We start from the raw sequence: 25,993 nt of genomic DNA, 5'->3' as shown, positions 1-25,993 counted from the left end.
ATTTCCCACTGCTTAATTCAAGAAAGGCAGAAGTTATTATTTTAAGTACCATAAAATTGCAAGGTTAGAAGTCAAAGCTCAGCAGCAATCAAGGAGGCGAATCGCCACAGTCCATGTACGGCAACTTTGGAGAAGACTTACAGCTCCATTAGTCAGAACAAAGATGGATTATTTTTAAAAATTACAGCAGCAGCACTAATAATTGCGTCTCTAGTCATTTTGTTTGTTTTTAGCATGAAGTTATCAATAGTACCTATCAATATTCAAACTAAAGGTAGGTTTTTTCTGGAATATTAAACAAAAGGGATCTATTTTTTTTGTCTGTGTTGAGTTTCAAGGCCAAATTTAAAAAAAAAATTAGTCTTAGTTTTTTGAGAGCTAGATAATGAGAAATTAACTTATAGCATTTTACATATAGGCTATGGAAGGTACTGGATACAGAGTAAGGAGCCAATACATTTGTTACATTGACTCCTACAATACAAAAAAAATGTATTATAAAATATCTTTTAGTCAGATATTATGCTGGCTAATAGCTCAGAGTCCTCGTTTTTGTTATTAAAATAACAGTTATATGGTTTAATAAACTGTAGAGTTACCACATTAACTTATGCAAAATAGGGCTAATAGATATTACTGTATGAAAATTGATCCATTGTACTGGCCAGTCGAAACCAGTGGATACGCATGCGCACACCGACTCAGACTGGAGCTGACAAGCCAACGGCCATGAGCTGCTGATGAGAACGACAACATCGCTGGTGGACAAATTCAGCGAGCAGTAACCCCAAATCAAATGTACAGATCACTCCAAGCGTCTAGAAGCCTCCATATATAGTACATTCCACTTCCTCACTATGCCGGTAAGTCGCCACGCCTTTTTGTATGTTTTTGTTTTGTTTTGTTTTGTTCGTAAGTAGGGTTCCTCCCTTCCTCTGTTGATGTGATGCTAACCCCGCTTAGCATCATTAGCATATCAGTTATCGTAGCTGTTGCAGGATAGAGAGATATGGTAAAGGCATCTGACAACTGTCCGTTTCCTTTTAATGTTTTATGTACTATTGGGTGTATTTTATCACAATAGCTTTTAGTTTACGTTCGCTTCTTCCATGTAAGTGAACGTTGCAGTTATTATTAGCCAGCCAGCTACGGTCAAAGCAGAGACCTTAACGTCGTTACCTAGCAACATCTTTTAACATTTTGACCCATAAAGGGTTAATTAAAACCACTCAGCTCTGATTGATTTATGCATTTATTGTGTCTGCTTTAGACTCCGTGTTCTGTTATGGGGTGTTTATGAGACGGTAAATTGCGTCTGTACATACAGATGTAATTGCAACCCTGATAAAAACGCGTTAAAAGCTGTAAAATCTTTCATTTTAGCAGAATAATCTCGCAGTGAAAATTGTAGTAATCCAACCTTTAATTTAAATATACAACTTATTTGCGGACTAAAATCACATGCTATAATTGCTATAACAAAATCAGTACACAGTTATTGTCAATGCAACAATCCTTTGCTAATGGAGCAGCACTTCTCTTGTTACGTTTCACTGAACTGGAGCAAACAGAGAGAGGGATTTTTTTTTAACCATTTCTCCTTGGAGTCTGTTCCAGCACACACGAATCAAATGAATAATTAATTACCAGGCCTCTGTAGAATTTGCTGAGGTTTGTCCTTTCCATTTGATTCATGTGTTTGGTAGCAAATCCATCTGAAAGTTGCAGGAAAGCAACTAAGACCAATGATGGAGACCCCTGGCCTTGTCTAGACTGTCCAGAATCCTGGCTCCTCTCTTTCACTTAGCTAAACCATTGGGTTTTCTGTAGGATTTAAGTATAGGGACTGATATTGATATATTGTGTTAATTTAGCTCTATGTTTTGGAACAAGGATCTGAAAATCAGCCACTGTTTCCTTTTGTTTGTTCATGAGAGAGGATTGGCTAATATTTTAATTAGTTTGATGTTCTGAAGCATTTAAGTGTGGCAAACATGCAAAAAAAAAGGAAATCAAGAGGGGCAAAAACTTTTTCTCACCACTGTTTTTCCACAATACTTTTTCTGCATAACTTCACTATGGATGTCAAAAATGGTCCCGTGTGTGCATGTAGCGTATCCCATGCTGTTTGTCAGCTATGCCCATAAGTCCAAGTATTTCTTATTTTTATCCATTTCAGAGCAGTAAGGCTGAGAAACCGGAAGTCAGCGATAATGTCAAAGTCGTGGTAAGATGTCGTCCCCTCAACCAGAAGGAGAAGATGATGGCCTACAAGCCGGCCGTCATCGTGGACGAGATCCGTGGTACCATAACGGTGAACAAACTGGAGACCCCCCACGAACCTCCTAAGACATTCACCTTTGATACCGTGTTTGGGCCTGACAGCAAGCAGCTAGATGTCTACAACCTCACAGCCCGCCCAATCATCGATTCCGTTTTAGAGGGATATAATGGTACAGTTGTTGTCCTTAAAGAAACGATTTGTTTAATCAGCTCTGTTAAAGCATTGAAATAGTTAACTTTCAGTCGTTGCAGGAACTACTGTAGTGTGGCTTATAACAAGCGCATAACAGTACTCCTAAAATACCTTGTACTTAACACTTTGTCATTTTCAATTTTCGTCAATCCATATTATTAGGAATGATGGAATTATATTCTTTTATTCCCAAATCCAGGCACAATTTTTGCATATGGGCAAACTGGCACAGGAAAAACCTTCACCATGGAGGGGGTGAGGGCGGTACCAGAACTTCGAGGGATTATTCCAAATTCGTTTGCTCATATTTTTGGACACATTGCCAAGGCAGAGGGCGACACAAGGTATGAAATCAGACTGTAGACAACGTTTTATTATATCCCTTTACACATCCTGTAGCATTACAATCACAAACATGGTCGTATTTTATGTGATAAAGTTCTGCATAATTATCAAACTTCAAAAAAAAAAAAAAAAAAAAGAAAAACGGGTTTTAAGGTTGTGTCACGCCTTCTGCCCAGTGACTGCTGGAGATAGACAGCAGCTCCCCTGCAACAATAAGCAGGTATAGACGATGGACGGACGGCCTTCAAAAAAGTTTTAGTAGTGACAGGTTTTCACATGAAGAGACCGACTTTATTACACATCATTCCAAATTAGCTCAGGCTCAGTCACATTGGCCAGAGAGCATCTGTGAACATCAGTTCTTCTTGACACATAGAATGTAAGTTGAGAGGGGGGAGTACATTTAATGAAATAAGTATGCTATTTACCTCATTGCATATTTACCAATGAGGTAAATAGTCAATCTGAGCATGATAGCTGAAGTTTACAAAATATGCAATGCACTCTTTTATTTTTTGTAAAAAAAAAAAAAAAAAAAACATGAAAATAATAATACAGAGCAAGTAGTGCCGCATTTCTTTCCACTTTACTTATACACTGTTTTGTGATGGTCTGTCACATAAAATCCCTGCAAAATACATTGAAGTTTTACTTAAGATGCTAAAGTAAAGATGTTCAAAAGCATATTAATGCTTCTGCCAGATACTCTTGGGAAACAAACCTTAAAGCGTAATACAAACATGAACAGGAAACAGGAAATGCTGCTTGCAGAAACTAGGATAGGCATTGGTGTCTTTTCTTGTGAACACTGGTTCACCCAAACTACATGATTGAACTGAGCTAGAATTTTTTTTTTCTTTTTTTTTGACATAGGTGAACATTTCATATCCTTATTGTGGTCTACCCTCTCTTTAGATTGCAGCTGATAAACAGAGCTTTTCACTGGTAGATTGACAGCTTTGATAGTCATTTTGGAAATATGACACAACTAAGTGGCTGGCAAGTTTTACTAACCAATACCGTGGAATTGAATCTATTTCTCGTAACTGTACTTAAAGTTGTAAAGTGTGTGACGTGGTTTTGTTTCTGAACAGCTGTGTCGTATTAGCATTGCATAAGCATGAAGCTCTCCTGTTGCTAAGCTCTGAACATAATTTATCCTACTTACTAGTTATAGTTAAACATATGTCGTTCTCTGGATGAGCTCAAGAGAAGTAATTTTACCCACATACTTATTAAATCCTACTAAAGAAATATACAATGACTTGTCATAATCGAAGCTAATTTGGTGATCAATTTCCTTTATATATTCCTGTAATTGGCTTGTTTGTATTTTTTACCCTCATCTAGATTGTGGGAGCAAAGTGAAAGCCAAAGGCGTAAATCCCATCTCATTATTGGGGGGGGACCATACACAGGGAAATTTTTTTAAGAGCAATTTTTAGGGGGGTCGGCAAAATTACAGTCAAATGTAACGTAAAATGTGGTTTAATTTTTTTTTTTTTTTATTGTGTTCAAGCTGCACCACCAAAAATGACTAGTAAGTAGCAATGAATAACAACCTGTTGAGACCCATAGAAGTTAAACTAAGATTCAAATGTTGCTTAGATCTGAGTTTGGTTCAGAGTCACTGATCTAATTTCTGCTACACCTTTACAAAAACTTAAGGCTCTAAATAAAAACAAGTTATAAAAAGTAACTCCACTTAATAAAATTTCTCATAAATATCGATTTATTGCAGTGGTTCTCAATACAAATCATGTGTTATTTAAATTATAACTTAAGTTGCTTTAAACTTTTATTTTTTTGGGGGGATAAGGAGGTTTAATTTCCTGGATGGCTGAGAACCTATAAAATATGTAGGAATTGAATATCTGGGAAGTAGCATAACTTAAACTTAAAGGTCAGCACCAGAGTTTTCTAGAAAAATATTCAGAATTTATTTTATGGTTTTAAAGGCTCTACGTTGAAGGAGGTAAGAAATAAAGGCATACTTTATATTTTTTTTACTGTCAGCTGCAGGGGCCCCTCTGCTCTCGGCTTCCATACAGAGCTGTCGGCTAGTGCTAACGCTCATCTGCCCCATCCCATTTCAAACTCTTCTTATTAAAGTAAGAGTTAGAGAGCTAAATATTGAAATATTGGCTACCTTCGACAGAAAAAGGAGCTAAGTCTATGAAAACAATGTAGCACTTTAGCTAGTTTTGATTTCCAACGCATAAGGTGGCAGTTTATCATGATTCAGCTGGAATAATGAAATAATGAACTTTGTTCTGATTTTTATTGTTAATGTGTTTCATCCTATTGAGCAGTGAAAGTTAATAAAACGTGTTACATGTCTTTTGGTTAAATATTTACTTTCTGGAAGCTTTTTTGTTAGTGCTGCAGAGCCACAGCTAACAGCTAGCTCCTCACTTCAGCGGCTCTAACAGAGCCTGTGTCGTTCAGCAGCGCAGCTGTTGCTCCTCCTTCACTTTTTACTGAACCATTGTTCTAACAATAAGGGGTGGGGGGTACCTACAAATTAATTCTTATTTTCTTCTTAGATAAATGGCGGATTTACTTTGTTCTTTGTTTCTATTGCCTTTTTTTATATTAGTTCTATATTTGTCTTTGACAGGTTTTTAGTTCGTGTTTCGTACCTGGAGATTTACAATGAGGAAGTGCGGGATTTGCTGGGCAAGGACCAGTTGCAAAGGCTTGAGGTAATGGGACATATACATTTTGCGACCGATTATAAAGGTTTTGCACAACGAGTTGTCTTAAAAGTCGTGGTTGTCATTTGTCTTTGCTAAACTCTAAATTTGGACTTGCAGTTGTTGCAACTTTCAGTGATAAAGATCTTTTTTTTTTGTAGGTCAAAGAAAGACCTGATGTCGGCGTGTACATCAAAGATCTCTCTGGTTATGTTGTAAATAATGCTGATGACATGGACAGGATTATGACTCTCGGTCACAAAAATCGTAAGCACAACCACTGAATTGATAAGGAATCATGACAGCAACAGATCAAGCATGAAACACTTATAACTTACTATCAACTCTTGTTTCTATGAGAAATTCTGCTGTTGTCTGAGGTTCACATGCACCTCGACTGGGCACAGATGTCATAATACATTTGGGGTTTGAATGGATTATTTGAATTATTTTTCTCGGGTGGGATAATGCAACTGCATAAAGGCTCAATGATTGTATCTGGCTGGATATTGGATCATTTCTTCCAGATAAAATTGATAGAGTTCCATTAAATTGGTTTGTTTGCTGAAACTGACCCAGCTTTCAAGCCTAGTTCTTGCATTTTCTATACAGTTAAAGCCTGGTTCCAGTAAGGCTATTCCAGAAATGTAAAGTTAGCCAGCTTTATCCATGCCAAGACCAGTTTCAAGGTATGATTATTGTGTTGGAGCACCTAGCAGTATCCGCGTTTTAACCATGACATCCAAACTGTCACCCTCATATGTCGAATGTGGACATTTTTGTTTCTTCTTGTTCACACTGTTGTGGTTAACATTTCACATGTTTTTGTAAAGATAAGAATGAATGCAGAGAGTTTTGTTCAGACATCCACTATCTCTCCCTGCAGCTAATGCTGAGTCTGTTAGCTTATAGCAGTGTGTGTTTGGTTTTTAGATTTGTTTGCCTGTTTCACTTACTAGCTTGACTTTTTTGCCTGAAGTATTCTGGCATTCTTCTGGCCAATATATTGATTATTGTGCAAATCCATCAAGATGATCAATACTGTTTTAATTTTGTTTTTATTTAACATATGCAAAACGTTATTACAGACTAAAAGTAACACTAACAGTGAAGCCATCAACTTTTTTTATTAGTAGTAGTAGTATTCGTCTATAGTCGTATAATATCATATTAATAATATAAATTTTTTATTTGCTGTGTTGACACATACCAAATCCAGTTATTGAATTGCTTCAGGCAAAACTTTATTTTATCACATATGGGGGGACAGGAGTGACCCCTGCTAAACGAGCATGCTATGCTCCAGCACATAACTTTCTTTAAACCTTTACTATGACTTCAAATATTTCGAAGCTCATTGAAAATAGCCTCCATGATTTTTCTCTTTGTGCACACAGCAGTCGTGGTGCAGGAGGGATTGTGTGTTTATTCTTCTGACTGTCATCAAAATGAAAGTCTGTTGCTTGTAGTGAAAAATGCTAAGGCGGCATTATGTGAAATGCACTGCAGACCCAGGCTTCTGTTTGTTAAGTCAACGTGCATAAGGCGTTGAACTCCTTGTAGTCCTTCCCCGCTGTAACAAAGAAATCCTGTTTTGCACGCACGACTTTGTTGATGTCATTTTACAGAGAATTTACTGCCTCTGACATATGACATATGTGAATTCGGCTCATCCAGGAAGTGTTGCAGTTCAATTTTTAAATTACACATACAGACTTCCTGTGTCAATTAGAAAATAGTATATCAATAACACTTTTTGTACACAAACCTCAGTTTATAATGATAGTTTTGGGATATTCTCAAGACATTTTTCACACCACGATCAGTTGCAACATAATGATGTCTATTTTTTTTTTTTTTTTTTTTTTTTTTTACCGTATGTCACATCTGCTCAGGAAATGGAAAAAAATTAAAGATAAAATGTGACACTTTTGTTGGATGTTGCAACGATATTACTCATGATAAATCTCACCCTTCTCTGTCTTACCGTAAAGTGATGTGTCCAATGCTCTGTAGTTTATTGAGCACTTTGCAGTGAGTTTTAATCCAACACACTTTACATGTTTTTGTATTCAAATGATGAATTCATGATCTTGGAATATAATAGACATCACCAGTCATCACATACATGTTTGGTGAAAGTGGCTTTCAAATTTATGAACACTGTACCATTGTCATTAATAGTGGTGGTAGCGTAATGCCGAGCTTCTGCTTTGCTACCAGCGGTACTATTGAATTGCACAAAAAGGTTGAGATATTGGAGGAGCACTACACAGTACTTTCAATGTTAAATGTCAAGTTTAAATTGATCTTTTTCTCTTTTTATTTTGGTGCAGGATCCGTCGGTGCTACAAACATGAATGAGCACAGCTCCCGCTCTCATGCCATCTTCACCATCACCATCGAGTGCAGTGAGAAGGGCGTGGATGGTAACCAGCATGTGCGCATGGGAAAGCTTCATCTTGTAGATCTGGCAGTAAGTATGAATAATAAAAGCTGCTTCTTTTTAAACTTGAACGAATTCTTCTAAGTGAGCCTCGCTGCACGTGTTCTGCACAATCTCCGCCAACTGCCGCTTATTCTCAACAAACACAGGGCTCAGAAAGACAGGGCAAAACCGGAGCCACAGGTCAGCGTTTGAAGGAAGCAACGAAGATCAATCTGTCCCTCTCCACCCTGGGTAACGTTATCTCCGCCCTGGTGGACGGCAAGAGCACTCACGTCCCGTACAGAAACTCCAAACTGACCCGTTTGCTGCAGGATTCACTGGGAGGAAACTCCAAGACCATGATGGTACAGCTTCAGTTTGAACACAATATTAGGAGCCTTTTTTTAAATGCCATGTCTCACGTAGATTAATTGTTAGGCTGTGTTACGGTATTCTGATAAGGCTTTTGTGTCGGATTTAAAAGTACTATTTGAAAAAAATAAAACAACCTTTAGGCAAGTTGTTCTTTTACAGATATTAAAGGCACATTTCTGTATTGCATTTCTTTGATGTGATATTCTAATTTTATATGTTTGGTTTTCAATAGTTGTCAGGGGAAAGTCGTTACACCTGTATCTACCTTAAAATTTTACCCAACATACCTTTCCCTACCAGTGTGCAAATATAGGTCCTGCAGACTACAACTATGACGAGACCATCAGTACCTTGCGCTATGCTAACAGGGCTAAAAACATCAAAAACAAAGCCAGAATCAACGAAGATCCCAAGGACGCCCTTCTACGGCAGTTTCAGAAAGAGATCGAGGAGCTCAAAAAGAAACTGGAAGAGGGTAAGGAGCTAAATAATAAAAAATATATATATAACATGCAACATGCGTGTTTTCTTCAGAGACTAAAATGTTGTTGTTGTTGTTGTTTGTGCAACACTAGGGGAAGAGATTTCTGGGTCAGAAGGCAGCGGATCAGAGGAGATGGACGAAGGGGACGATGATGCAGGAGAGGCAGGAGAAGGCCGACGGAGGAAGAGGGGTAAGAGTTGATCATTAATGAGCACAGATTGTGGAAAAAGTTAGACCACCCACATTTTGGTGTGACTAAAACAAAATCTTGTCTTGCAGTTCAGTGTGCGGTTTTAGCACAAGAGCAGATAACCATCTACATGATTTGCATGTAGCTTGTTTGATCCGTCGACAGCGTTTAATGCTAAGCAATTATTCAGCTCCTAAGATCTGAATCAAGTCGAAGTTGTTTTGCAAGGCATGACTAAGCCTGCATTTAACCTTGTAGTTTGCTCATTTAGGAGTTCCCCCCGGTATTCTCAACATGTACCTACTGTGAGTGGTGTGAAAAATGAACGAGAATCGTTTTGTTGTTGCAATAGAATTCCAGCTAGTTAGTTTATTTTTATCTTTAGATTTCTTTGTGATTTCAGTTTTAAGTTGTTTCTCTGAGCTTATCTGGTCTGCTGAGTTAGCAGTTTGCGTGTCTGTGCTTCCAGCTTTTTCACTTGCAAATTATTTTTGCCTTATTTTTCTGTTCTTAAACTTGTAATCACATTTTCCTACAACTGTTTATGGTTTATATTTCTGTCATGTTTCTGTCTTTGGGCTTTGGGACTTCTTCTGCTTCTTTTTCAGACAGTTGTGATATCAGCAGAAGTAATAGTTCAGAATTTACCGACACTTCCTCAGTGCCACCACCCACTGACGCCGACCTGCGGGATAGTGAGTTGGAGTAGCCCTCTGCTCACCAACCAGCCTGCCCACAAATTACAGCCCTTTTCACACATGAGCACAGAAATTTTAAGCTTTTAATATATTAAATCCAATGTGATATTTTTGCTGCTGTGACTACACAATCATTTGCATGTTTTATTTTATTTCTTTTTTCTTTGTGCCTATTACTTTTCCTGACTTATATGGCTGTTTTCTCAAGGAGAAGAAAATAAAATATGAATATATTAATATGCTCCTTGGAGTAAAAATTTCTAGAAAGCTGAGTTTTGTAGCATGGCAGCTGCTTAAAGATCTTTTGGGAAGTTTAGCATATTCAATCCCTTAAATCTGTAGACAGCAATCCCTCAAATCCAGTCAAAGTTGTCATATATGTGACCTATACTTTTACGTTATTAATACATGTGGTTCAACATCTTTCTGTAAGATGTTGAACACTTTTTAGTAACACTCTGTATATAGCTAAAATGGTTTGGGTGATGTATAGGTAGGTGGTTTTCCTTAGGGGGTTTCCTGTTGCCTTGATGTCAAGTCTACAAGCTGAGTCAGAGACAGTATTTTTTTTCTCTTGCCATAGATGTGAGATAATATGAAAAACTGTGAGCAATGGTGCAAAATGTTGGAGTATCACAGAGTTTTCTTCAAAGGCATTTTAAATTGAGTGACTGACAGTTGATCTCAGTCATATTTAGTCATTGGAAATTTGATATGGATACTTGAACCAAATCGATTAGGTTCTGGTGCAAACAGAAAATGTTAATCTGACCTTAAAATAATAGATAAACTGTGCAGCAGCTGCTCTTCAATAATATGTTTCAATAAAGTGAGTTTTGCATCATTTGATGTAAATCAAATGCAAAACTCAAATAAATTTAGCAATATACCGTCCTTCAACAAAATGCTAAACAAAAGAAAATCAATGACAAAAAATAATAAAATCTAAAAATATAACTAAATTACAATAAGAAATGAATGTTTAATTATCAGACTGTTGTCAGATTGCCAGATTTGAATGTTTCCAAAAGATCTTTGACTTAGACTTCCATAAAATGACTTTTGTCTCTTTTAATCCACAGAGTTTCCACACAAATGAGCTGATTATATTTTATGTTTGCTAGGTGCCGCAAACATAAAATAAGCTGTCCGGTTATTTGAGAGATTGACACTTCATGCATCGGTTTCCATCTTTAAAGGACTTTTTATGATGACTGCAGTAAATGTGAAAGTCTAATACAGTGATTTAAAAAGTTCATTAAAATGATTTTTGTGGAAATTACCGTATTTTCCGCACTATAAAGCGCACCTAAAAACCTTCAATTTCCTCAAAAGCCGACAGTGCGCCTTATAATCCGGTGCGCCTTATATATGGACCAATATTGAGCCACAACAGGCCTAGCAACTACGGTAAGCAGCCGTTGACTTAATTTTTGCCCGTAGAAGAAGCAGCGCGCGGTGCATGCTGGGATAGTTGTCAGAACTCTGGTTTGTTAATAAAGTTTGACTGACCTATTATTAAGAGAGGGAAAATTTCCAAAACTTTAAAACCTTTTGACTCGTTCTATCCTCTCTTATGCCCGGATTCAGAAAAATGCCGTGCGCGAAGACTGAGATCACGCAGAGATAACAGCGCCACAATAATCAGCATTTATTCAAGACAGATGCATACTATCACCAGAAAAGCACATCACATAACATCAGAAACCTCAGAGCCCAAACAACACATGCATTTACCTGAGAGAGAAAAAGACAAAAGATGGAAACAACAAACAGAAAGCAAAGACGTCTTTGGAGAATTGCAAGAGAAAATCTGATTTGTTACTCCTGTGTAGAAAGTTTTATAGTAAAGGCGTACCTTTGCTCATCCAACCAGAAGCTATCTCTGACCCTTCTTAAACTTTCTGCAAGTCACGGTCTAAGGCCATCTGTCCCCTTTTGTTTAAACGAAGTGAGAGCAGAGACTCTCCTGAACTCCTGCTGTTTTATGGCTTTTCACGGATCTGTGTGAAAAGCTGGAACTTCTCCTGATTGTTTCCCACACAGATAAAGGGCAGTTCAAAAGATCTTAACAAACCATCTGCTGTAACTACAAGTAACATAAAGGTCAATAGGCCAGAATAAGTTACTGATTTCAAAACTATAATTAGGCTATTTCAATCAAGACATGTTAAGTTTTAAAACTAGCATATTTTAAATTAATTTTCTTAACACTATCTACCTACCGACCATCTAGAATCAGGTTGTCTGCAGGTCATTTAGCACCACGTTCTCCACGAACATGCTGTGCGCGAACGGAGAAGGGTGACCATTGTCCGGCCACGACCCGGCCCAGTCACGGAAGGCTCTCCTCGCCGACCGGAGTCAGACTGTTTTGTTGACATTCCCTTTACTGCAGCTCCATTTAGAGGATGCACAACGTAACTCCAGCCTCTCCTGTAGCGTCTATTCGATGTGCCTTATAATGCGGTCCGCCTTATATTTGAAAAACGTTTTAAAATAGGCCATTCATTGAAGGTGCGCCTTATAATCCGGTGCGCCTTATAGTGCGGAAAATACTGTATTTAGGATTTATCCTAACCCTAGAATAATCTAAACTAATGATTATTGGCGGCCTTAGGCCCGGTACAAAGGCAGATAAATTCTAGACCATTTCTGCTGTCACTAAAACTGCAGGAGTTTAAAATACTCATATTAAAGAGTTGAGCAGCTAAGACATACCTTTAAGTATTGGACATAAAAATAATTTCTGTCCAGTCTATCAGAGAACATTTTCGAAATCATTTCCACAGTTAAGAACATGTGTAAAAAGGGCTTTTGTCTTTTCCTCCTGTCTTTATCACTCCTGTATTATCACGGCACAGCTCCTTACCCTTATTTCATTTTTATTACACGGATATTAAAAGTGTCTCCCAGGTTCCTGGCGTGACCCACTTTGCAGATTTCTGTCTGACTTATCTGCTCAGTGGCAGCAAATCTTTCTAAGAATAAATACTTCTGTGAATGCTTTGCCCAGAACTTTGTTTCACATTTTACCTAACTGGTTACTCCTTTGACATCTCAAAGAGCCTCAGCATGAGCATCGTCTAACCAGATTGTCGGCTTTCATCTCTAACTTGCTGTATTATGTGAAGCGTTTGCCCCTAACCTCAAAGACGCAGTTTGCCCATGTCTTGTTTCGTTATGTATAATTAAATTCATCTCTCTTGACTGGCACATAGTTGGTCTTGCTGAAAGTTTTTGTCAGTATTTCTTTCACTGTTTGACCTCTTATTTGGTGCCCCTCCCCCTACATGACTTTCTAAGTCACTTTGTAATGCTTTTTCTTCTCTCTCTCTCTCTCTCTCTTTCTCTCTGTCCTCCTGTTGCAAATGATGCCTGTTTGACTTGCTTTACTCCTCTTTATTCAAGGCCAAAGAGGTTGGTGTTAAAAAATGGTTCTAAGTCATGTAGCAAACAATTACAGTACAATTTAAGGAGATTCAGCCAATACTGTAGCTCACTCCGATGGAATTACTGAATAAGAGACGATTGCTGGTAACATTTTTCTGTCTGACTTTCAAGGACGGTTTTCATTTTCATCTTTATGACAATCACTCATGGTGTTGAATCTCTCATTTAATACGATTCTTTGGGGGGGGGATACATTACACATTTTCCCACATTGATAACTTAAACTTTGATGTAGTTTATTGAGATTTTATGCGATAGACCAACATGCATCACTCTGAAGTTGATGGAATTGTTCAGAGCTGCACAATATGTTGGTTCACAATTGTCTTTAGAGTATCAGTGTGAGCAATGTTACAGTTGTGCAGGACTGCATGGATGCAATATGCAGCAGGAGCTTATGTTTTAAGTGCCATGCATGCAAATTCTGCCTCCCAATAACATTTTGGACCTATTGTGTGGACTTTCGCTTTCCTTGATTCCCATAATTAATGTATGTCTTTTAGTTGTGCAGATGCTAAATGTCAAAATATGTGAATATTAGAACAAAATAATGGATATGCATCCATTGTGTATATTCAGTTATCCATGCAATAGACTTTTAGTTGTAACTGAATGAAAGGTGAGCAACAAAATGCACGCCTCAGATTTTTTTTCCTTTGTAAAATATTTAGAAAATCAAGCATGATTTTCCTTCTACTTCACGATTCTGCCCTTTGTATTATCACATAAAATCCCAATGAGAGTATACATGAAAGTTTGTGGTTGTAAAATGACATAATGCGCAACGGCTTAAAGACACTGTCTAGGTTTTGTTAGATACTTATTAAGAATGTATTATTGTGCATTTGTCACTCCCCTAAAAGAATGACAAATCCATCCTTTAGCATCCATTACACCACCATCATTCCTTGACAGTGGTATAATTAACTGAAACTGTGCAAACCATGAATTACCACTAATACTTTCTAAGACGTATCTGACAGACTTTTGATCATATCCTCTGTTCTCGTTTTAGGAAGGAAGAAGGTTTCTCCGGACAAGATGGTGGAGATGCAGGCAAAGATCGAGGAAGAAAGAAAGGCTCTGGAAGCCAAGCTGGACATGGAGGAGGAGGAGAGGAACAAGGCAAGAGCAGAGCTGGAGAAAAGAGAGAAGGATCTTCTCAAAGCCCAGTGAGTCATAAAACTTAAAAAAAAAAAAATCGTACATGGTTATTGAGGTCAAACATGGACATCTCAAGTGAACCATTTTTAACATATTTTAGACAGGAGCATCACCTCCTGCTGGAGAAATTGTCGGCTTTAGAGAAGAAGGTGATTGTAGGCGGAGTGGATCTTCTCGCTAAGGCCGAGGAGCAGGAGAGGCTCCTGGAGGAATCGAATAACGAGCTTGAGGAGCGTCGCAAGCGAGCAGAGCAGCTGCGCAAGGAGCTGGAAGAGAAAGAGGTACGATCTGCTGCAAACCAGCTCCCTGGTACCAAACCACTTTGATTAATAGATGACTTGCGTTATGACTCAGGTTTCCTCTATCTGATACAATTATGGCATTTTTGAACAATTGGTGGTATACAGCTTCTAGCCTGATGCAGCAATAAGGACAGTCTGATTTTGTATCTTATGAGCAACAAGTAGCCAGACAAAATTCTTGCAGCTTTTACCTAAAATCTGCTGTCGGTGAAAAATTGCAAGCTGTACAGGATATGAGACCACAATGCTGAATCATTGTGGTTATAAATAAAGTTACCTCTCAAACTCAGATTCTCACATCCTTATTTTACTTATACTCCATGTTGGTATTATCTCATCAGCTCGCACTGACGCAGAATTTGGCTTTCTTTTTTCTTTGTAAAGGAACCTTCTTAAACTAAACCATATGTACAGTGGGTACGGAAACTATTTCAGATCCTTTTAGATTTTTCACTCTTTCTTGCAAAGAGTGAAAAATCTTTTCAAGAAAGGAAAGATTTTTCAGGCATTTGCTGAAATCTAAAAAGTTCATATTATTTCTCATTAACGTACACCCAGGGTCCCATCTTGACAGAGAAAAAAAAACAGAAATGTAGAAATTAAAAAAGAAAAACTACAATATCACTTAGTGATAAGTATTCGGACCCTTTGCTGTGATACTCATATTTAACTTGCATGCTGTCCATTTCTTCCGATCCTCCTTGAGGTGGTTCTGCTCCTTCATTGGAGTCCAGCTGTGTTTAATTAAACAGATTGGACTTGATTAGGAAAGGCACACACCTGTCTATATAAGACCTCATAGTGTATGGCAGCACAAATGAGAGTCATGAGGATGAAGGAACTGGCCAAGGAGCTCAGAGACAGAAATGTGGCAAGGCACAGGTCAGGCCAAGGTTACCAAAGAATTTCTGCAACCTTAAATGCAAGAAGTTTGGGACGACCAGAACTCTTCCTAGACTTGGCCGTCCAGCCAAACTGAGTAACCGTGGTAACTCAGTTGGTAACCCAAAGGTCACTGTGAATGAGCTCCAGAGATGCAGTAGAAAGGTCCACAAAGCCAACTATCACTGCAGCTCTCCACCAGTCGGGGCTTTATGGCAGAGTGGCTCGATGGAATCCTCTCCTCAGTGGGAGACATAAGAAAGCCTGCATCGATTGCCAAAAAACACATGAAAGTCTTCCAGACTGTTAGAAGTAAGATTCTCTGGTCTGATGAGACGAAGATTGAACTTTGAGGATCTGCAAGGAAGAATGGCAGAGGATCCAAAAATCCCGGCATGAAAAACTTGTTGCATCATCACCAAGAAGATTATGCAACTCGCTCGAAAGGGTGATTCTACTCAATACTGAGAAAAGGGTCTGAATACTTATGACCATGTGCTATTTCAGTTTTACTTTTTTAATAAATTTGCGAAAACTTCTATATTCACGTTTCTATCCTGTCAAGATGGGATGTCCATTAATGAGAAATTATATGAACTTTTTTATTTTTATCAAATGGCTGCAGAGTGAAAAATGTGAAGGGGTCTGAGTATTTTTCATACTCGCTGTATGTTACAATGTGTACTATATTGTACTGTATGTTTCTGTATAACAAATGAGCTTTCTCCCTCCATAAACAGCAAGAACGTTTAGATATAGAAGAGAAGTACACAAGTCTGCAGGAGGAAGCTCAAGGAAAGACCAAAAAGCTGAAGAAGGTGTGGACCATGCTAATGGCTGCCAAGTCAGAAGTAAGTCCAATAAATAACAAAATGACCTGGGAGTGAATTGAATTGTTTTCGTTGGAATAATTTTAAGTAATTATTCACACTTCTTTGCGACGTTAGACTTTAGCTCCTATTCTTAGTTAATTTACACTAGATCCTTTTTTTTTTTTTCCACTTGGCATTAAAAGAATGTCATTCGTTGTGCAGAAACATCTTTGAAGTGACTTGAAATGAGCTTGAGAGCAGATTTTTTTCTCCCCCCCCCTTTTTGTGCCTCCTGTGATCTGGAGGTTTTCCTGCCTCTGAAGTAACAAGATACCTCGATAGAGATGATGACGGAGTCTCAGGAGATGAGTATCATCTCAGTGCCTGCTGCCACTTGAACTCTTTGTTCGTAAAGATACTATTAATCCAGTGGCACACAGAGTTCATTTCCACTCACTGTTCTTTTGGATCTTTGAAATTGTTTAAGCTCTTTTAAAAAAATGACAGATTCTGATCCAAATTATTGACAGGCCTCTGATTTGGTCACCTTGCAACTTAGTTTGTCTGAGCTGGTATCTTATTCCTACGCCCCATAAGGCTTTGCGTGAATTATGGGAGCGACTTCCGCCGCAGGCCGGAACTGCCATTTGTTTACATGTTACCCTAACGCTAACCGGCTCTCGTCAGAGCTTTGAGGCTATGAAATATGTGGGAACACCAGCGATCAAAGCTTAAATGTGACAATATCGGTTTACCGCAACCTACAGCTATTGCGGGGAGAGATGACAACCTGGAGAAATGGCCGCACTTCTTCAAGTCGCACTAGCATATGTAGCTACTTCACTGACTCAGTTGCTTCAGATGCAGATGTGGGTTATCTTGAACTTGCTGCAGCCACAAACTAAATGTGGTCTGTTTATTAGAGTACAGCCACGAACAGCACAACAGTTACCTGAGCTCCACAAGGGCATCTTAACGACACTTTCCAGTGGCAAGTAGCTCTCAATAATAGGTTAATGTGTGATTCGGTTCGATTCTAGTCCAGTGGGGAGATTCAGTTGTTGTGCAAGATCTGGAGCTGCAGTTATTTCTCTGCTGATTTGCAGTGACACGCAGCAATGAAGAACCTCAAAGTTCTGGTTCTGATGAATTAAATAAATCCAGATATTTTAATTTGTCTTATAAATAAAATTTCCAGGCCCAATCATAATTATAAATACTCAGATCATGAACTTTTTTTTTTTTTTTTAATTCAAACGAAAAATAAAATTCACATCACACCAAGCTAATGTTGTGTAGTTCTGGTGTTTAATACTGTCGTCGCAACTCAGATCTATAACAGATCTCAGATCTTCTCTGCTTTATCTTTATTACTGTCAGTTCTTCAGAGAAACGAGCTGCTAGCAGCGCTGCTAATTCACAGTCACTCCGTTACAAAACTTAACGATCATGTTCCTGTCGCTCCCTGTTTTTAAACTCACAATTACGATCCTCTGTACTGAGCATCTCTCTGAGCATCACTCTGATAGCAGACGGTGTGTCCGTGAACAAGTTTTCCTAAATATTGTATTATAACCAAAAAGAGAGATGTAAATCATATGTCTATATCATAAATATAGATTAGCAAAAAACCCTACAAATTACAATGAAATGATGCTACTTCACTAGCCGCCGGAAGTAACACCCATAATCGTTTCCCCAGTAATCCTCCCAGGAATAAGGTCAATAGACTCACTAAGAGGGAATTTCAACCAAGATGGAAATGTACTGATAGAAACCCATGAAACTTGGATACCACATTAATAAGCTGCTGCCTTGTTTGCTGTACTTTTTGTTTGTTATTCATTCATCATGCACCATTAGCTCGTCTGTTTTTGAAGCACATCATTGTGAATTGATGTGTCAATATTTTATGAGATCTTTAAATTAATTCAAGAAATATCTTTGGTTAGTTATTAATCACTTCTATTTATTATTACCCTTATTTATAATATTCTATCTTGCTAAATTGATAGAAATGAGTGTTTCTTTGAAAAACTTCACTTGCGTATAGCCATAAATAAATAACATAAAACACAGTAACTCATTTTGCAGAGTCTATCCACAGACGAGTTCGTTTTGTTGTTTGTTGTCAGAGATAACGCAACGTTTTCTCACAGTAATTTTTTTTTTCTGATGTATTTATCAGATGGCCGATCTGCAACAAGAGCACAACAGAGAGATTGAGGGCCTCCTGGAAAACATCCGCCAGCTGAGTCGAGAACTGAGGCTCCAGATGCTCATCATAGATAACTTTATTCCCCAGGAATACCAGGTCTATGTTGTTGTTTTTTTTTTTTTTGTTTGTTTGTTTTTAAGGCTTTTGTTTTATACATACTGCAAAAATGTTACACATTCCTGTTCAATTTAAAAATGTTTGCATACCACAAATTAATATGTAATCCATAATCTGCCATTTAAAGTGGGAAATATATAAAGTCTCATCCTGGGCCAGACAGAAAGAAAGGGTATATACAAATTGTATGTATTGTTGAGTTTTAACAGTTTTTATATATATTAACATGTTTTACACCTTTAAATTTGATTAGAAGGGGATGTTTTAATCCCAGCCCCCTGACTGACGGATGCCAGCGCGCACGCACACACACACACACACACACACACACACACACACACGAATGCACTGCAGCCTGCAGCTAGAGGACATTTCTCATGCACAGTGTTCTTGAACCAGATCAACCTTGAAGTTTGTTAGTTCAAGAAAATGTAAAAAAAATAAATAAAATAAAATTCAGAAACTAAAATGATGTATTGTTTACTACAGTATGCTGGGAAGTCTGTGGTATTTTAGTTTGAGTGAAAATCTGACCTAGTTTCTACTTTCTAGGCGATGATAGAAAATTATGTCCACTGGAATGAAGATATTGGAGAATGGCAGCTGGTGAGTTGAGATTGCACAGTTGGATGAAAAGCTTGATTTAACCTTTGTAATGTTCTTATTTTTTATATTTTCCAGAAATGTGTGGCTTACACTGGCAATAATATGAGAAAACAAACCCCAGTGCCAGACAAGAAAGAGAAAGATGTGAGTTTCAGAAGTTTGTCATCAAATGACTAATCATCCGGATGTTTAGTTGGCATTGAGGTGCAGTATTGACCCTCTTCTTTTTTTGTCTTCACCACTGTTAGCCATTTGAGGTGGATCTGTCCCACGTGTATCTAGCATATACAGAAGAGAGCATGCGGCAATCCCTGATGAAACTAGAGAGGCCCAAAGCCTCTAAAGGCAGTAAAAGTGGCAGACCGAAGACCGGCCGAAGGTAAATTTTCTCCAAAGCAGACCTTGAGTTTCATGCACCACTGGACTCTGCTCTTTCAGCAACCTTTGCCATGTTTGTTTTTTCTAGGCTCGTTGTTTTAAAGTACACTGCTCAAAAAATAAAGGGAACACTCAAATAACACATCCTAGATCTGAATGAATGAAATATTCTCATTGAATTCTTTGTTCTGTACAAAGTTGAATGTGCTGACAACAAAATCACACAAAAATCATCAATGGAAATCAAATTTATTAACCAATGGAGGCCTGGATTTGGAGCCACACACAAAATTAAAGTGAAATGTTCCCTTTATTTTTTTGAGCAGTATACATTTTTACTCTTTAGAATATTGACAAAAATTTGCAAATAATACCAACTTACACAGTACAGTTTTGAACAGCAGCATGTATGTTCAAAGCTTTTCTCTCCACAAGAATCAACCTTCTGTTTTAACACTGACTGAAAATGTGAAGCTTTTTTTTTCCCCTTCCGTTGCTTATCAAATCAGAAAAAGACATTTCCTAACATGACTGCAGTTTCTGCTTCACTTTTTTGTCGTCTTTTTTTTCTCTTTTCTTTACACTTGAGCATCTTGTCTATTTTAATTCTTTCTTGAGCATCTTAAATGCATTCGGTTTGACCTTTTCAACTCATGGTGAGACCGAACCAGTTTATCCCCAAGCCTTTAGAAACACAAGCAAATAAACCAAAAAAACAACTGTTCAATAAAATCTCCCATGTCTGCATAATAAAAACTATGTAGGGATAAAATAAAACTAATTACAGGTATGAAACCTTAGTGAGGTGATGTTTGTACGTCTACTTCCTTGGTTAAGTGATTAACCATCCAACTGATTTACTGGTTGTTTCTTGAAAGTGATGCAGCCCATCATATCTGATAATAGATAATAGCATGCATATGTTGCATCAGGTCTCAGTGGTGTTACCAGAATTGCGCCCACCTCATTTTAAACTCTGTAACTCTTCCTGTGTTTTTTTTTTTTCCATTTTTTGTTCGCCATTTTGCAGCATTTTTTAATACTTTGCGTCTTTAAGTTCTATTCCAAACAAACTCTGCTAAATGTTATTACTGTTGCTGATGCCTCACCTGTCGTTTTCACTTGAATTTTGCTCGTGTAAATTTCAATTTTTTTTCTTTCTTTGCTATTGAACGAAGCTGCACAAGAATTTATTTATTTATTTTTTTGTGCAACTATTTCGGAGGCCGATACATCATTACATTTTTTTTATATATATATATGTGCGTTTGCCAAAATTACGCAAAAGCCTGATCGAAATTGCTGATACGGTGGTACGGCGCTGTTCTCAGAAATCAGGAAACTTAAAGCCACCCAAGGATGTTTGATAACAATAATCACGCGTCCATCTCCCCACAGGAAAAGATCCACAAAACCAGACACAGTGATCGATTCCCTTCTGCAGTGACGATGTGGAGGTCAACATTTCACTACAGCTTTACCTTGACTTCAGCTTTGATGTAACATAAAAAAAGTATTTAGTCCTGCTTATGGTCGAACAGTAATAGATTTTGATCGCACACTGCACAAGATGGTAAGGTTTTAAATGTGATCAAGCGGCACCTTTTATTAGGAGAACAACCACTTGAAAATAGGACACAACGAAAGACGATCTGCCTGAAGCAGTGCCTTGCAACTATCCAGGCCTCTTCTATTGTTTCCACATTTTGCCACATTGGAACCACAAACTTCAATGTATGTCGGTTTGGATTTTAACAGAGACAAATGCATAACTGGGAAGTGTAATGGAAACGACGCATTGCTTTTAACATTCTTCACAAATGGAGACCTGAAAGTGTGGTGCGCATTTGTATTCAGAGCCTTCAGGGTTTTGTCTCTACTGGCTCTGTATGGACAAGACACCATTCACCTTGTGCAACATTGTGGATGGTGTGTTTAAGATGATGAGATGCAGTATTAGTTTATCGAATAGCAATTTCCAGGGAGGACAGGTAGCTCTCGCGGTTTTTTAATTTACTTTGTTTTTATTAGCTGGATCCTCTAATTGGTCTGCAACAAACTGCAACAGGGCTTTATTTCAGCAGTGGCATTCAAAGACCAGATGTGTGAAGTGTGCAAATAGTAGTTGACCTGACAACAGGGTCTTCCAACTGAGCTGTGGAGCTCTGCAGCTCCTGCAGAGCTACTTGAGACTGACCTGTTAACATTCTTCCTTCATAAAGCAGTTTTAAACTGAGATTAAATCACATATAGATGGGCTTTGTTTTACACCGAGGTGACTTCTGATGTTATGTTGCATTTTATCTAGGGATATCAGAAGGAAATGGGCTGAAAACAAATGCACGCCACACTTTTTAGAAACTATGTACCATTTCCTTTACATTTTTAATATTCAGCACCTTTGGATTGTCTATGAATAATTGAAAGTTTTTGTTATATCGTGACAAAATGAGAACTGGTACAAGGGGAGTTAAGGCTTTTGCAAGGCACCTCAGTCAGATTGTTTGAAATGACATCACAACGCTGGCCTACAAACAGCAACACCTTTAAAGCTGCTTCCAAGTGTCCTGTTAAACACATTTATCTCAGAAATTAAACTTTGACTGTTTTGCTTCTCATAAATTAACATATTTCTGTTCAATGAAAAACTGAATACACTCTAATCGGATTCTAGTTGGTCAAATTATTCTATTGCAATTTAGTTAAATTCAGCTGAAGCGCGTAAAACTTTCTAAACTGTTTTCTTTAATTGGTCAGAAGCATTAAGGGCATGCATGCCGTTTAGCTCTTATGTCTGTGCCATTTCCTTCACTTCAGTCAAGTTTTTATTTTCAACACTTGTTGTGATGCACCATAAATGTATGTATCTGTATCCCTTATGCACTTGTATGGCTTTTTTTTTTAATATGTTTTGGTCTTAAGTGGACGTAAGCTAGCCTTTTTTTTGTTGTTGTTGTAGTGTATGTCAAATGTTTACACCAACAAACATCTGGATTTTATTTAATAAATTATTCATGTCTGATCTCAGGTTCTTGTTGAGTGGTGATGTCACAAAGCGGTGTAATGCACCCAGGTTCCCTGTGAAATTATGTCTGTTCATTTAAAGATCTTAGTCTGGCTTAATCTAAAGATTAAAAAAAAAAACAGCTTGCATAACACTTATCAGATTTTAATTTATTCATGTATTTTTAAAAAAAAGCACTAAAATTACAAATAGAAATATAAAATAAATAAAAAATAAATTACAATATATTAAATAATTTAAGGTGCATAATTCTTCATCGGGTCCCTTCATCTGGTATTATTTAGGAGACGATCTGCGCATTTCTTCACATTCTGAACAAACTGTTTTAGTTGATAATAACCCATTTCGTCGTTCAGTTGGCAGTTGGTCTGAGTTCTCTGAAACAAAATCAATTTGACAAATTTAGCTCCAAAAAAAACACACGCAGCTCTTTGAATATTGTTTAGATTGAATGCTAATTATTCTGTACATTGTTGTATTGATGCAAGTACTTCCGTAGGTCTTTAAACCTGGGTTGAGTAAGATTCTTTTCCACAACCTTTTCCGCCAAGCAGAAGAAGTGGGGCTGTAAAATATAAAAATCACTGTTAAAATTAGCCAACAGAGTTCAGACTTGGAGAATCACTTGTGGTCTTTACATCTTAACTCATTCAGATCAAAAGAAAAGGAGTGTAAAAATGAGGTTCTAAACTCATTTTTACGTAGATAAAGACAACAGATTCCAGCGTCATTATTTGTTAAATTGAGAATAGTGAAATCTTATATTTAGAGGGAATTAACCCTTTTTTCATTTTATCATTAATCTGTATGTTAATGGGTAAAGGTTTAAAGATGTCAAAGACCACTGTGACACAAATACAGCCATCTAAAAATATTTAACTTTTCCACATACCCTACACGCTTCATTATAAACCCTTGGCACCAGTCCATGTAGGTCCTAAAATAAAAACAGGATTGCTTATTGTCAAGCAGACCTGGAAAAATAAACTATTAAGTGATTTGTAGTATTCTTACCTGGCTTAACAGTTGGTTAGATGCATTCTTAATGTGGCGCAGCAGAATGTCACACTTCTCCTTGTCTGGACAGCTGTGCACTGATGCTGAATACACCGCCACGACCATCATCACACCAATAAATACGGAGCACTGAAACGCAGAGGTGTTCATGTCTGTCTCTAAAGAAGCTACTAAGTCAGCTCTATCAGGTTCAGCAGAAGAACTCGATTCTCCTGCATTGTCTCAATACTGCTGCTTATATCTGTGTCACAGCACTGTGGTCGGCAACGTCAGAAAGGGAAACACCAAATTGGGACAGGATGATGAAGAAGTCTTATCTGGCTCGCTTACTTTCCACTATAGAATTGTATATTTACCAAGAAATTTACGCCTCCAATTTCTGCTGTTCAGGAACCAATGACCACCTTCATTTAGATCTGCAAAATGACCTAAAACGCACTGCTTGTATGAGAAACTGAATGAAGTTCCTCTTGAAGTTTTTCACACTGATCTGCTAAAGCCAGATCACACACACCATGAAACAAACTAATCATATGACAATTATTCTACGAGCAACTTTATTGAAACGATGAGATATTATTAGTTTATTACTAAAGTAAGACATCCCTTTCCTGTGTGACATGACAAAATGACTGGTGTGTAGGCACATGGGAAATAATTAGAGGCGAGCTTTTAACTTGAACCCACGCATTAGTAAAGGGAAAATGTGACAGAGAGAAAAAATCCTGTTGGTGTCAGTTTATGCATACTTCTGCTCCTGGGGAACTGCCTTTTGTTGTTAGAGTGCAGAAAAGTTATTATTACTTCGTGCTGTGCACAAAATATTAGTAGATGAAAGACATCCAACAATCAAAGAGAACGTAAAGACAAACACAAGTATTCTACTAATATGATTATTACCCAGCTGAAGTTGCAACACTTCATTCCTTTTTTGTTAAGCTTGAAATAGAAGGCGGCCTTAACTGATTGACATCGAAAGCAAATGGGCCAATCGTTCTGACTGGAGCTTGCAACTATGACCTAAAATATGATGTTAGTTATCTTTGCAAAATCTAGCATCCATCTTACCACACTCCACCACTTCTGATAAAGTATACGTGCATTTTTTACATCACCGAGTGGCAACAGTTTGAGCTCCATCTGGAGGCGAATGTTAAATCAATCAAGACCTACTACAGTTTATCTAAGACTATGACACAGGACAGGACAAAAAAAGCCCTCTAAACATTTACTGACTGGAGGCTGCGAAATACAGTACATTCACTCTTTTTTTCCCCCCCAAATTTAAATGTTTCAGATCAAGCAATTTTTAATTCCAAACCAGTATAATCTGAGTAAATAGGATAATCTATTAAGGGAGAAAAGATGTCGTCACGACTCCAGGTCTAGGAATTCAGGGAGTGACAACGTAAAAATGTTTACAGAGAAAAATAAAAGGTGAAATTTTATTACAAATAAGTGTTTCAAACAAAACAGTACACTTGGACCCAACTAATGGGGGAAAGTGAGGGAGCAGTCAAGTGTAGCTTCAGCAATTAAGTAACCAAACAAATCAGTCTAAAACTAAAAACAAGTCAAAAGAAAACACTAAAGGAGCACCAGGCTTCCCAAACACAAGCTTCTAGATTGAATTAGTCAGCCAGTTTCAGAATCAATCTGCTAAACGGAGCAAAGTGGGTCAGCTGAAAAAAAAAATACTCCAAAGCTGCCCTAAACAGTCTTCACAAAGGCTAACAAACAAAGTGACAATCACCTGCACAAAGCCTCTTCCTCAAGCTGATTTCATGAGCGTTTTATAGGGTGCAGGTGGACCTCATCGTCGTCTGATTGGGTCGGTGATCTTCTGCTGCTCCAACAGGGTCGCTTCCCTTCAGCCTCCAGCAGCAGCCAGTCTGTAGAGGGTGCTACCACACCTGAATCTGCAAAAACAAAAGGAGACTACACAGCCTCTGGAGGCCAGGGGGCCTTAACAGGTGTCCACTTCCTTCCCTTTTCAAATCATGAATTAATTTGGAGGAAGCGTAGTTTTTGGTTCAGCTTTTGTTGTACATTTCCCTACCTGAAATTTTCCTTCATCAAAATCAAAGTCTTGGATATCCAGAAGAGTTGTCCTCAGTGTTTCAGATACCTCAAAGTCCTTCTTCCTTGGATGAATCCTGTCATTTTCCCTGTCTTGTCTTGGACAGCAACCCAGGTAAAACACTGCAGGCGTCTCTGTTTTAGGAGTAGCTTGACGAAAGGAATGTGACATTTTCAGCCTTTTTGTATAGGATCGTTTGTACGCTGTGGCTCTTGATATGCTGACGCCAACCTCAGTGCGCTCCTGG

General features: G+C 37.9%; 2 protein-coding genes and 1 long non-coding RNA gene across 5 annotated transcripts in view; 2 read left to right on the top strand and 1 right to left on the bottom strand.

Annotated features, from left to right (window-relative positions):
* The first annotated feature begins 697 nt into the window (after positions 1-697).
* Positions 698-22,651, top strand: kif3a (kinesin family member 3A). Its single transcript, XM_014987578.2, has 17 exons — positions 698-863; positions 2,180-2,453; positions 2,676-2,820; positions 5,442-5,526; positions 5,679-5,784; positions 7,854-7,993; positions 8,113-8,310; positions 8,621-8,795; positions 8,896-8,994; positions 14,161-14,317; positions 14,410-14,590; positions 16,234-16,344; positions 18,494-18,619; positions 19,193-19,246; positions 19,322-19,390; positions 19,495-19,625; positions 21,023-22,651. Exons 1-17 carry the CDS (start codon positions 858-860, stop codon positions 21,069-21,071), a joined length of 2,106 nt encoding a protein of 701 aa, XP_014843064.1. The 5' UTR covers positions 698-857; the 3' UTR covers positions 21,072-22,651.
* Positions 22,652-22,777: 126 nt separating this feature from the next.
* LOC148157108 (uncharacterized) lies at positions 22,778-25,507 on the bottom strand. Of its 2 annotated transcripts, XR_015764486.1 has the most exons (5): positions 25,420-25,507; positions 23,664-23,795; positions 23,542-23,586; positions 23,119-23,214; positions 22,778-23,026 (listed from the first exon to the last, which is right to left on the bottom strand). It is a non-coding gene; the product is annotated as an uncharacterized LOC148157108 (long non-coding RNA). The 2 variants fall into 2 exon arrangements; XR_015764485.1 differs by lacking the exon at positions 25,420-25,507 and having other exon boundaries at positions 23,664-23,894.
* A 38-nt stretch (positions 25,508-25,545) lies between these two features.
* Positions 25,546-25,993, top strand: part of atrx (ATRX chromatin remodeler) — a 36,356-nt gene continuing 35,908 nt past the window's right edge. Inside the window, exons 1-2 of one of the 2 annotated variants that reach the window (XM_014987580.2) lie at positions 25,546-25,639; positions 25,754-25,860. The gene's annotated coding sequence lies outside the window, so the exon portion shown is untranslated. Of the gene's footprint in view, positions 25,640-25,753; positions 25,861-25,993 lie in introns of those variants that run through there. The other variant, XM_088009659.1, reaches the window with a different exon arrangement.

The sequence above is a fragment of the Poecilia mexicana genome, unplaced genomic scaffold, assembly GCF_051168715.1.
Source record: "Poecilia mexicana isolate PSO_F unplaced genomic scaffold, ASM5116871v1 scaffold_10, whole genome shotgun sequence".
Taxonomy (NCBI): Eukaryota; Metazoa; Chordata; class Actinopteri; order Cyprinodontiformes; family Poeciliidae; genus Poecilia; species Poecilia mexicana.
Note: the sequence above shows the minus strand (reverse complement) of the source record. Positions and strands in the feature narration are given on the sequence as shown.